The sequence below is a fragment of the Chelmon rostratus genome, chromosome 17, assembly GCF_017976325.1.
Source record: "Chelmon rostratus isolate fCheRos1 chromosome 17, fCheRos1.pri, whole genome shotgun sequence".
Taxonomy (NCBI): domain Eukaryota; kingdom Metazoa; phylum Chordata; class Actinopteri; order Chaetodontiformes; family Chaetodontidae; genus Chelmon; species Chelmon rostratus.
In genome coordinates this window covers 19,831,610-19,845,003 of record NC_055674.1, presented here as the reverse complement: position 1 = coordinate 19,845,003, position 13,394 = coordinate 19,831,610, and the positions used below count along the sequence as shown (strand labels likewise).

Below are 13,394 nucleotides of genomic sequence, written 5' to 3'. Positions count from 1 at the left end.
GGTGGCTCTCTTTTAACCTGGCTAGATCGCCGTGCTAACTGATGTTACACAAACCTACACCCGAGAAGGTTGTGTTCGGAGCTTCAGATTTAAACTGGCAATAATTGGCTGCACCCTTTCAGTAGTTCTTTTCCTGATGAGAGTCTCTATGAGCTGTACGTTGGTAATGTCTCTGAACGAAGCTGTGTGATTACAGCAGTGCATTGTAGTTTTTGACAACGATGCATTCAGTTGGTTATGCAGAAAATACTTTTTTCCACAGCACATCATCTGCACAGAAACTATACACAACTTTGGATTGTGTTGTTATGCATGGTCCTGATTTATTCTTGGTATTTATCACAATCAATAAAATTCATCTCACTTTGATTTGGACAAGAACTTATATCCTTCCTTACGGGTCAAACCTACATGCAATTCTTGACTATAATTATATTTAATTATAATATAATTGAATACGCTGTGTCAAGTTTAAAGTTTAAGAGGTCTACAATGTAAAGTCATCATGTTAGAAATAAACGTTGTGCCCATTTTTCATTTGTCACAAATGTAAAAAAAAGAAGACTATGTAAGAAAGACGTTTAAGAAACGAAAGGAAACAGAGGGACTAAAGAAAATTCCATCTTGGAGGCTTTTCCAGCTAAGAAACAGTGCACTGCTGCTGCAGGCTTGCCAAAGCGACAACAATGGAAGACAGCAGACTCACCACAGCAGCTAACATACCCTCGAGGAGAGCAACGCTCAGCATTCACAGACTCGCAAACTGAAGAACCGCTGCTTCTATTTGATTAAATAACCATGATTTATACAGGGTAACAAACTGGGGCTGAAGCTGTAATCCACAGCTGCTCCCAGTGCGCAAGGACAAATGAATAAAAAATTGCAGACGCTGAAACAGACCGCAGATTAAAAAAATGAATCATTTATCATCCAGCGGGGCAAAAGCAAAAGGCGCAGAGAAGATCTGAGAGCGATTTGCTTTAAAAACAAGGACGGCGAGACAGATGAGGGAGTAGAATTTGGCGTATTCTCCTAATTTGTCATTTAGCACTTTAACAAAGCCTCTCTCTGAGGTCATGTAACAGGGACACGCTGACGAGCCAAAAACAGTTGTCTTTTTTTGTGAACACAAGCAAGAATATATATTTAACATGACAACAAGCTCAGAGAACAGTGAACTGATGTTGTGAGTCATTTTACAGAGATGTTAAAAGGTGCTTATAGATGGAAATGTACAAGCTTATTAATGTGTCCCCCGCTGATTGGTTTGCTCGGCCCTTCTATTCAGAGGACATCTGTAGTGCTTTTGATTTTTAACAGAGCGTGACTTTCTGTGCAAACATGTTTCATCTAATGTGTGTGTGTTTGCAGAATTATGTCCTTTTCTCCTTGCGATTGGGCCTTTCTGTGTGCCGTTTGTGCGTGACCCGCTGGTGCTTTGGTTTCTTCTCACCAGTTCAAAGAAATGCCGGCTCACTGTTCGCTGTGCCCCATCCCCATTAGTTACTGTAGCTGCTCCTGAAGCTTCACATTCTCACACAGCACGTATGCAGTTTCCAGTGAGAACTGACACATTTACTGACCACTGTTGAAACTATGGCTTGATTTCAGACAGAACTAGACAAGAGAGGCTTGTCTGGTTCAGCTGGTAATCACACACAGGAGCAGATTTTATCAGCTGCTTAGTCAAGCTAAACAGTAACTCAGTTAGTTTGCTTACAACACTGCCTCTTGTAGAAAGGGCTCTCCTTGGTTGATGATCCTTATAGGAGCACAGAAATAAAGAATAGCATTGGTTTTACGTACATGGACAAACAGGTTAGAGATTGGATTACGCTCCACTGTTGGTATTTTGAAACACTATTTTTTCTTTTTTTAAAGTTACGAGAGAAAAAGTTTTAAGGATGAGGACTGATATGTTTGGAAAACTTCTGAGATGCTATTTGTTTAAGTGCCTGAGTGTACCTGTGACATGCATGCATGCATGCGTGGGCACGGTTAAGTTGTGGCTCATTTTGAAGGTTATGTAACATGTTCATGCTGTTGCAAGTTTGCATACATTATAACTGACCACCTGGTTGACTGTATGCATGGTTTCATCAGCTTGAGAATATTATGTAGCAGTCAGCCAAACCTTTAGCTAAGCAGTAGAGTTAACACAAGAGGTTTGTGTTTTCAATTATTTCATTTGCTTACCTGTGCCGAGCAAATGACTGAGGAAAAGCTGCAGTGCAGGCAGACGCCAAGCTCATCTATTAAGATATGAAACCATAGAATTGCAGCACAAACATGCAGAGTTTAACAGGCTGGCTTTGCTGTTTGCAAATGCATCACAAGTAAAGTAACCGCCAGGAGAGTGAATGATGAAAGACTGGAGGAAAAATAATTTATTCACTGCCACTCAAAGGCTATCAGCAGCTACCAGCAGCTTTTAAGGTGGAATTGTTTCTTGCATAAGTTGACGTCGTGAGTCGATCAACACACCTGAGACATCAGTTTGACAGCAGTGACCATTCCATTTGTTTTAATCGTCTCTTTTGCATGGTATATGCTTTGGATCTTGAAGCATGCTATCTCAGGTGACTTTAGGGGTGCAGGGGGAAACGTCCCCAAATCCAATGCAGAACGTTAGCCTGTCCTCTGATTGCAGCCAGGATCACAGTGGGGAAATGCTACTCAGTGGATGTTGCCTGTAACCTCCCAAATGAGTGTAGTTAGATAATGATATGCTCTCTGGCCTCGCAAGTAAAGCTATGTCATTACTGCAGGTAGTAAGATGGTTAGCCGAGTGTGCTAATAATTTCGAGTTAAGGGGGCAGTAAACTCTGTCCAAAGTGCTCGTCAGATGGTTGAGTAGCTTCAGAAACCCCCTCCCTCAGCACCTTTTCACATTTCTTTAACTTTCCGAAACTAACGCTCTGACAAATTGTCAGTGGTAACTGCAGGTATGAGTTGTGAATGGTTGTGGTTGCGTGTCTGCTTAATATGATTTCTTAATATGTGTGTTTGTGTGTGTCTCCTGTCTCCAGTCGGAGATGCTGCTGCAGCACCAGTCCAACCCGTGTATTGTGGATAATGCAGGAAAAACCCCCCTGGACCTGGCCTGTGAGTTCGGCAGAGTTGGGGTAAGAACCGACAGGTTTAGTCTTTGATCAGAAACGGCAGCAGGTGAACACACTCTGCAGAAATGATCAAACGTGTTGCTTGTCTTCTCTCTCTCTCTCTCTCTGTGTGGGTGTGTGTTTGTGTGTAGGTGGTCCAGTTGTTGTTGTCCAGCAACATGTGTGCTGCTTTGCTGGAGCCCAAAAAAGGAGACACCACTGACCCCAACGGGACGTCTCCTCTCCACCTGGCTGCCAAGAACGGACACATAGACATCATCAGGTACACACACACACGAGCTCTCACATCCAGATCCACACACACTCTCTCTCGCTCTCACACACACACCACTTTTAATGAAACAGTGGGTTTAGATGTCCTCCTGAGCTTGCTGAGAAAACAGATATATAACACAACAGGGGAACAATATGATCCAATTAACCGAGGGAATAATGGAACAAATGTGTTGCCTAACAGTGAGAGTTGATGCATCAGTCAAACACTCCTAAATACATTTTGGAGGCTGGAAGCACTGCGGATCTGCACGGCCACGCTAAATGTCAAGTCATTATAAGCTCATCTCAGTGGGGACGTGTGTCTGATTTTTGTTTATGTTTTTGCAAAAGAGCATCATGGCAAAGTGACTTTTGTTGCCGTGGTGATGTCAGCACTCGGCACAAAGGCTTCCGGATGAAAGATCCCGGCAGAATGGTGCGCCACAGCAAATAAACACACACCGCAAAGGCTGCTTGTCCTCTCATCACTCTCAACCACTTTTAAGTAACTCAGGGCTATATTTATACAGTGTGTGTGTGTGTGTGTGTGTGTTGATGCAAAAGTTTGCGAGTAGACACAGACAGAGACGAAGGGAAGGAGAGGCACTGAAAGATGAGAGAAAACTGCAACTAAGAGACAAGAGAGATGGGTAGAAAATAAAGAGAGAGGGGAAGAGAGCTAAGCCTGTCATAGTTGATCGAGCAGAGTGTGCCGCTGCACGAGCGACACTGATAAACGACGCTCCTCAGGCCTGGCCGGCAGTCTGCGGGAGACACACACACACATAAACATGCACACATACAAACTGACTCTAAGTCAGTTGAAAATAGAGGAGTATTAAAGCTTATTTTTCTCCAATGAAGTGCAGTTTATCGTTTGACCTTAATTCCTTTTCTTTGACCTTGTCATTGAAAGGATACGGCTGGTGATGTTCTGCTCTTAATGTCAACAAATCCCATGAAAAGACAACAATGATCCGACAATCAAGGATGGCCAAAGCAGCCAAAGACCCATGTACTGACATTTATTCCTCTACGGTGGTGCTAGCAGCTCTGATTGGCTGTACTTTGAGCTGAATGCTGATGTCAGCATGCTAGCATACTCACAAGTTCAGGCCACACACTTATATTTGTGTCTTTAGAAGAGTCACTCCACCATCATGGCCTGACACATGGTCGTCCTTTTTCAGCTTCTCCAGTGGCTAAAGTGCCGTTAAAATGACCCCTGGGTTCTTGGCCCCCTCCCTGCTGAGGCCACTTATTGCCTGCTAACTGAGTTTGAGCAGGTGGAGCGTCTCACGTGCTTTCTGTTCCTGTTGTCAGACAATGGAGCAAGTATGAAACATGATCGGAGCTCATAAATAGTGTGCTGACCCGCGGCCGTTTCCCACCTGGTTTTATGATCAGCAATCACCAAATTTGTGTTAATCTGCAGCTGAAAATAGTCCCCAACAAATGCACTATTTATACCTGTTACCTAAAAATCCCTTTTTCCTCTCTCTATCATGTCTCCTTTTCTTTCGCCTCTTATTCAACTCCCCTTCTCTATGCATCATTGCATGTCTACATCTGTTTCTTTTAACACCTCTCGACTTTCTCACCGTCTCACCTCTTCATTCACTCTCCTCTGCAACTCTTCGCCCTGTTCTCCCTCTGAATTTCACTCCCTCCCCGCCCTGTCATCTCTTACGACTTCCAACGTCCTCCCCTTGCTCATGTCGCCCTCCTTCTGTGCTCTGCCCCGGCTGTCAGACTGCTGATCCAGGCAGGTATCGACATCAACAGACAGACCAAAGCGGGCACTGCCCTGCACGAAGCCGCCCTGTGTGGAAAGACCGAGGCAGTGAGACTCCTGCTGGACGTAAGTGGAACTTTACTGAAAGCTTTCCAGCACTGTCACCAGGGCTCGAGCTCACTTAAATGACAATTACAGCGTAATTTTGACCTTTCCAGGATGAAGTGTAAGAACACGTCAAGCCCAAAGCCTCCCTTTAATTTAGCTGTCTCCACCACTGTAAGATATCATAGCTGTGACAGTTTGTAAGGTTGTAAGGTGACATAAAAAGAGGAGGCATTCTCTATTTCCATAAAATTACAATAAAACCAATTGATTTTTTTGTCAAAAAATAAGACTGCCTTTTTTCTGTGATGACTGACTAGACTGCGGAAGTTGTTTTCCATATCAAAGAGAATATAAAGAGTTAGTTAAATGACAGCTGCAACCTAAATCCTTAAATGAGGAGTTATTATCTCAAGGAATCCCTGCGGTGCACAAGGGTTATCCAGCGAAAGGGAGAAACAAGCCGCTTTATTACTGATTTATTGTTTTACTCAAAAAAGATTAGTAGAAGCATCAGTCGCAGAAAGTTACTAAGCACTTTTACTCCTGCCTTGTACTTGTACACAATTTTCAGGGACATTAATGTTACTGAAGGATTTATGAGTTCAACTCCACCACATGTCAGATGAAAATATTCTACTTTTCACTCCACTAGATGTCTAGTTACTGGTTACCTTTCATATTGACATTATGTATAAAAAAACATATGATAATCTTATAAAATAGTAGTTAAAACATGACCAGCGACAGCAGTTAATGCTGCTTACACATTGTTGCATCAGTACTGCAACAATGTGCAATACTGCAGAACCAGTACTTTTTAATTTTGGTACAGATCTCCCAAAATTGCTTGACTGTTCTGTGAAGGAGATAGACAGTCAAGCCTCTAGATAACTGAGGGACATTGGAATAATATGGGAAAACCAGACAAGGACCATTCATTCAAGGTCCTGCCTAGTGGGGCTCTGAGGGCCAAGACCAAGTCTGGTATGGTATGGTATTTCCATATTGGCAAGAGATTATCAAAGGGATAAATGAAATATTTGGAATACAGGTTCATGGCTCTTTCTCATAATATACAGGCACAATCCGAGGTATCCCCTGGGTAATCCCAGGTAAACTGATGGCACAGGATGAATCTCCATTTAAAACTCCTCCGCTCAAAAATGTGTTTTGCTCATTGTTCCTTCACTGGGGTGTTCGAGCTTCACTGTGCAGAGTGACGCATGTGCAGCGTTCGACACCAGAACAAGGAAACTTTCTCTTTGTTCGCACCAAATCTCAGTTTAACTTTACGTATGAGCTGATGTTGTGACATCACAACTTGTTTGAAAGCCAATCATGGTCCAATATGCAACTTCCTACATGGAAGCCTGAAGCCTCCAGCGTGCTGAGAATGGAGTTTTCAATGTGGTGTTGAGCAGTTAAACTTCTGAAATGAAAAACATATGCATATTCATAGCCTCTAGATTTTTTAATTAGAGAGGAGAGTTAGATGTCATTTTAGCAATTTTTGACTCATAATTGCATGAATTGGTGGAAAAAAATATGTAATTAATTTAATTATTTCTGTGACTACATTTGTTCCTTGAAATATGGAAAATAAAGCTGACAAAATGTTAATTCAGAGATAGATTTTACTCTGCAGCGACTGTTTGGACCTCTCCTATTATGAAAGTATTCTTCGATAAGATTCCTTATTATTGAAAGTCCTGACATCTCCATGCAATAAAAGGAAGGCACAGTTATGAAAACAAGTGCTAAACTGCAAAGCAAGAGCGGGATGATGCAAATTTTCTGTTTGTGCTGGTGACGTAAAAATGCCACAGGGTGTATGAGAACAAGGGAGGCAATATGTTTTAATGACCATGTTCCAGCATGAGAAACTAACTTTGTCATTTGGACCCCCGGCTGCGGAAGGTTACGAGTCTTTGTCCTCAAGCGCCTTCGGTCTGAATTCATCTTTGTTCTTCGGCCTACATTTGATTCAACAGACCTGAATGTGATATTGCTCTTCAGCGTTTGGCTTTCTGAAAAAGAAGAGGTGACTGTTCTTAGTAGAACAGCAGCAGGACTGAGCAGGCATGGGTTCTGTTCTGTTGACGTCATGGCGGTAGTTCATGACATCCCTGACGTGTTACTATGAAGAGACTAATTTATGAGTTTCAAGGAACAGGATCCTTTGTGTTTCGGTTCCTCTTGTATAAACTGGCACAAGAAAAGTCTGACGAGTCCGCTTCTATGTGTGCGTGAAAGAAAAAAAAAGATTTAAAGGTCAACATAGCAAACCCATCTTCTTTTCTCTTCTACAGAGTGGTATCAATGCCACAGTGAGAAACACCTACAGCCAGACCGCGCTGGACATCGTCTACCAGTTCACTGCGACACAAGCCAGCCGTGAGATCAAACAACTGCTGAGGGGTAGGATGGATGGGTGGATGGATGGATAAATGGATGGAGTAGGGAGGCAGTAGAGAAGTAAAGCCAGAAAGAGAGAACAACAAGTCATGCTGGGAGAGAGGATTCTAGCAGAATCTGAAGGTGTGATAACCCTTTAAAGCAAACTGAGTCTGGGTCCCCCTAGGGGCGTGATAGAGCCACTGCAGCGGGTGGTGTGGACAACCACGGGAAAGACATGGAGTGATACTAAGTTTAATGAATATTATTTATGGAACTAAAATAAACAAACAAGAGCTTGTTGATGCGCTCCAGGTAGCAACCTCAAAAGCCAAAAACTGTAGTTCTGCAAATGGCCACTTGAGGCTGGCTCCAAAAGTGAGCCAATCCCCATAGAGCCCTACATTAAAGCGGGCAACTTTACAGCAGAAATAAACATGTTGGCAGCCTAGTATAATAAACAGTTTTGCTCTCTATAGCTAATTTCCCTGTTCATGACAAATGTACGGGGGAGGGGGTGAATTTTTTTATAACTCATTCATTTAAATTATATTAACGCTTAACGTTTTACATAATTATGGGCATGGCTGCTAGCAGCTAGTTTTTACAACCATGCTTTATTCAGTCTTCTTCAGCTTCACCCACGCTATGTCTCTTTGCCCATTTTTGGATTAGCTGGGAGTTTGGCGGAGTCAAGCCCTGCCAAGATGGCGACGGCTGGAGCCGAGGTCACTGAGAACCACTAGATTAAAGGAATAGTTTGACATTTTGGGAAATCAAGTCATTGGCTTCCTTGGTGAGAGTTAGAGGAGAAGACTAGCTGTCAGGCTAGCTGTTTCCTCCTCTTTCCAGCCTTTGTGCTAAGCTATGCTAACCATCTGCTGGCAGAAGCGTCATAATTACCATCAGAGTGGTATCAGTCATCTCATCCAACCTTTAACTGATGTTTCCCCAGCACAGAATATATGGAGTGTGTGCATTATTTTAATGAGAAAGATACCATGATCACACAATGGGGGCATGTTTAATTTAGAAAAGGAATTGTATGGCGTTCTGGTTTGAAGAGATTCTCCATAAGAGGAACCACTGCGTGTTGTATGAACGCTAGAATAATGCACATTCATTGTAACGTGCAGCATGACTTACTGTCTCTCTTTGTCTCTCAGATGCATCAGCGGCCCTTCAGGTTCGGGCTCTGAAGGATTACTGCAACAACTATGATCTGACCAGCCTCAACATCAAAGCAGGAGACGTCATTACGGTAACACACACACACACACACAACATGGCCATTATTAATGTCAACAACAACAAAAAGCTGTCATTATGTACAGATGCACACACTGAGCATCTCTGACATCAAAGCTGAGAAGTGATGTCAGTCAAGCTTCGCTCGTTGGCTGTGACGAGGTTTGAGGCTTTGAGTCTTTCAGTTTGTGAGCTCATCTCATTAGGTTAGAGTTCGCTGCGTCATTGCTGCAGTACAAAATAATTCAAACTAATTTTGCGACTCAAATTAATGGCTGTTTTTTGGTCTTGTCTCTAATCTTTGGGGGTTTTTTTGTTGTTTTTTTGTGGTGAGATATTGTGAAGTTTTACCTCTTCAGACCCCTAAAGACATGGTTCAAATGACGTAATCTGAGAGTGAAAGAAATCTTCTGTGCACACCTCACTGACATGCAGCCTGTTCACAGGTAGACATGACTTCATTTTACAGGAGTCACATGCAGTAAAGACTGGAAATTACCAGTGTAAAGCACAGCCCCTCCCCCTGCAAGTCATCATTCTGATGGCTGCAGGAAGTGACAGGTTGTGCTCCGCTAGTGCAGATAAAGTGTGAAGGTATTATTGTAGCAATTATTTTCAAATGTGTGTGGAGAGTTGTGAAACTGTATCTCAATCTGTTTGTGCGTGCTCAGACAAATTTCTAAGATCTCAAGCCCGGGTGCAGCAAAAGTCCTGTGTATAAAAAGCAGCCACCTGAGAGGCGTACTTAAGGTGGAACTGTCTGTTTTTCCAGTCACTCCTTACAGAGCAGGATCGACAACTGACATTTTGCCCAGTACAGATAAAATGACATGCAACCTCATGAGCCCTCAGGTGCTCTGAAGATGCCGAACCAGCTGGAGAAAATTCAAGACCACCCTCAGACACGGGCGTGCGCGCTCAAATCTAAAAATCCGTTCCTGCGCTCTCTCAAATGTTGATTTGCAGACTGAGTAGCGCTCAGAACTTGTTTTGTGCTCGCTCAAATCTTTCGTCATCAACATACTTCCATGTAGACATACAAACGGTAACTTAATCTCCGGTCAGTGGCGTCGAGCTGGAGCCGGTCCCCGCTGCCCTCTGCTCCCGGGTTAAACACAGAGAATGATTTTCACTACGTCACACTGAGTTTGATTGCATGTGACGATTAAGAATCCTCTTCTTCCAGTTTGGTAAGATCACTAATGAATATGCAAGAATGAGTAGTTTCAGCATCCCTCATTTACTATGAATGTGTTTTACAGAAACAGCCACTTGCTACATTGCAGTCTGCCCACCATTCATGAATATTAATGAGTATTTATGCAGCCTTGGGGTACTTATTACAGTAATAAGGAAGCCAAGCAGTGTCTATGCTTCCTCCCTCAGGGTCTGAATGAACAATTTGTCTTCGCTGCTGTCTGACACAGGGAATTTTAGCCAGCTCCGAATGCAGTTTTGCATTTCTGTTTGACAGAGAAGAATAATTTCACTTCAATGGGGATGATTCTCTGAGACTTTCGGAGGCTTTTCAGTAACGTCCGGAAAGCTTAAAATAGTTTTGAGTATTATTGAACCAGTAGACCCAGTTTGGGGTTAGAAATAAGGAAAAAATATATCTTCATATCTCATTTATTTGAAATCTGACAGGTTTTGGAGCAGCACCCTGACGGACGCTGGAAAGGCTGTATCCATGACAACCGAACAGGAAATGACCGGGTGGGCTACTTCCCGTCCACCATGGTAGAGGTCATCAGCAAGCGCACAGGTGTGTGTGCACTCTTGTGTGTGTGCATGTGAGCGTGTTGGCGTTGCTATTAAAATCAATGTCCAAGCTGACTGTCCGGATTAAAAGTCAGCCAAGTGTCCTGGGAATATAGTACACGTATTTGGACTAAATGCAGAAGAAGAACTTGAAGAAAGATAGAAGAAGAAGAAGAAAAGTGAAGCTAAGTGAATGAGTAATGTTCTCTGTTCCCTTGAGGAAGGCACTTAACCGCACCGCCTCATTAGTTAACGTTTCCAGGATGAATACAGGTTAGAATCAGAAAAGTCCATCCCCTTCATCTCACACGCTGGGAGAGAAGAGCTTTGTGAGTGGGCCGGCAGCAGCACAGTGGTACCAAACACCCAGCTGTCCTCCCTCTGCGTTACTGAAGGTGGAGTCCAAGCCGTTTCCGTTTTCACCATGCTGAGGCTCCACCTGAATGAAAACCATGATGATGAAAGTGCCCGTTAAGTAGTGAGAATGCAGACACCAAAATCATCCGAGTGTCCCTGTCTGAAAATCTGTTTCTCCTCGCTGACACTGCAGAATGACAGCAGTTTGATATTTTGGGAAAAAGCCATTTTCTTGCTTAGAGTTAGATGAGAAGATTGATGCCACTTGTCAATGTGAAGCTGAACCGTCAGCAGCCGGTTAGCTTATCTTAGCTTAAAGACTAGAAACAATTGACAAGAGCATGTGTAGCTATAAAAAAACATATCAATAGGCCATAATATGTGGTCTGCAGGTACAGAAATGTTAATAACCTGAAGCATAATGTATCCACTTTTGCACGAAGCACAAAGACTGGAAACAGCTAGCCAACATCCACCGAGCTCACAGATCCTGTTTGTTCAATTTGTACAAGAACTAATGTGTAAAAGCCAGACACTGTGGAGCCAGGCGAGTCATTTCCATCTGTTTCCAGTGTTTCTGCTAAGCAAAGCTAGCCAGCGGCTGTTTGTAGCATCATATTTACTGGACAGATGTGAGAGTAGCATTCATTTTCTCATCTAATGCGCAGCAAGAAAGCTAAAAAGCAGTCAGGTATGTGCTGATCAAGTCCTGCCAGGGTTACTGGTATAACTTCGATGTCATCTCTGTGTTTTCATGACTTAACAGGCAAGCCCCTCAAACACTGTTAACCTCCTTTCTCCATCTGATATCACCATAATGAGCTTTTAACCTCTCTGGTGGGATCTATAGAGCACATTCACGTCCATCCTGTCACCCCAAAGTGTCATTGCGCTGTCACAAAGAGGCTCAGATGTTTTTAACTGTCTATTGGTGTCTGTCTGTAGGTCTGGTTTCTCTGTTTGTCCATCCGTCTGTGTCTCTGTCGTTTTATGTCTACTTGGTCTAAGTCCCTATATCTGTCTCTCTATTATTGTCTTCCATCACCCCCCCGTCATCATAAGCTTCTCGCTCGCCTCTGTCTTTCACATGATCTCCCCTCTCTCATGTTCGCCTCGTCATCCTTCTCTTCTCTGGTCGGTTGTATATACTGCGTAGTAAGGAAAATGCCATTGTGGCTGCATCTGTCCTTACCCACATCCCATTATAGAACAGCTGTGGATACAGTACAAAACAGCTGCAGCTCGCACAGCCACACTCACACTCAGGGCTACAGCAGCTGTTTTAGCAAGAGGTTTCATTCACTCAACTTCATCAATTTTTGATTCTTCTTTTTTCACACCATTCCTCCACCACTCAGTTTCTTGTACATGTGCTCTATCTCTCATTTGCTGGCGTCTTCTTCCTCTAACAGGGATGCTACATATTTGCACATCTTTGTGCAGAACTGTAGCTAGGATGCTAATAGGCTATATATATATATATATATATATATATATATATATATATACTGTATTAGCACAATTCCACTTGTCAGTAAAGTATTAGTGGAGCTCAAGTGAAGTAAAAATTTGCAGTGTCATTGTAGGGCAAAGGTAGGCTTCACTAACATGAAACATAAATGTTTTTAAAACCACAAAGCTACAAAGTACGACCAACATTTTGCGCAGATTTTTAGATCGTGTCCCACTTGCAGAAAGTGCAGACAGCGTCTATCTTCCGAACATGTCGCTCCCTACAAGGCCGCGCAAAGATAATGCAGCAGAGGCAGCGAAGGAGCTTCCAGAGCACTGAAACTAAAGCACACTGCCATGAGGAAAAAGGTGTGATGGATGAATGTTGTGTGTATCTTTACAAAGCGACAGTGTCACTGCTGCAGCTACAAACACGTGTCTGACTGTAAATGCCGCTGCACAGCACAGTATTGTACAGAACTGGATGTTCCAAATGATTCACATTGTACTAAGATATTGTGTGAGGTTTCAGGTGTGAATTTTAAAAAGGCAGATGTAGCCACTTAAAAACCTTTTCTCTCTGCATTGTGCTGGTGGAGGAATGATGGACGGCAGGCTCGTGTCTATTTCTGCTCTGCTGTTTACTGTCACATAGAACAGAATATACTGTGTACCTGTCAGGTAGACAGCAGGCTCATCATGATCTGCATCATGACACAACACACTGTACAAGTTAGCGGCACAACTGCTAGCTAGTTTGCAGAGTCCACTGCCTTATGTTATGTTATTTAGCACTGTAAAATGCAATATATCCACTTGTTCAACCTTTAAGTAGCATTTTGATAAGTCATAATGCTAGCATGTGCATACAGAGGACATACTGATCTGGGCATGTACGATAGTCGCATACTGAGAGAGGACGCCTGTGAGACAATTAACACCAAAGGATTTATGGCAAGTGG

General features: G+C 43.0%; 1 protein-coding gene across 1 annotated transcript in view; it reads left to right on the top strand.

The window, feature by feature from the left end:
* caskin1 (CASK interacting protein 1) overlaps positions 1-13,394 on the top strand; it is a 90,597-nt gene that overhangs the window by 56,940 nt on the left and 20,263 nt on the right. The window contains exons 5-10 of the mRNA XM_041956689.1: positions 3,030-3,125; positions 3,254-3,384; positions 5,130-5,238; positions 7,530-7,638; positions 8,781-8,875; positions 10,510-10,627. Coding sequence (XP_041812623.1) covers positions 3,030-3,125; positions 3,254-3,384; positions 5,130-5,238; positions 7,530-7,638; positions 8,781-8,875; positions 10,510-10,627 — 658 coding nt within the window. The remainder of the gene's footprint in view (positions 1-3,029; positions 3,126-3,253; positions 3,385-5,129; positions 5,239-7,529; positions 7,639-8,780; positions 8,876-10,509; positions 10,628-13,394) is intronic.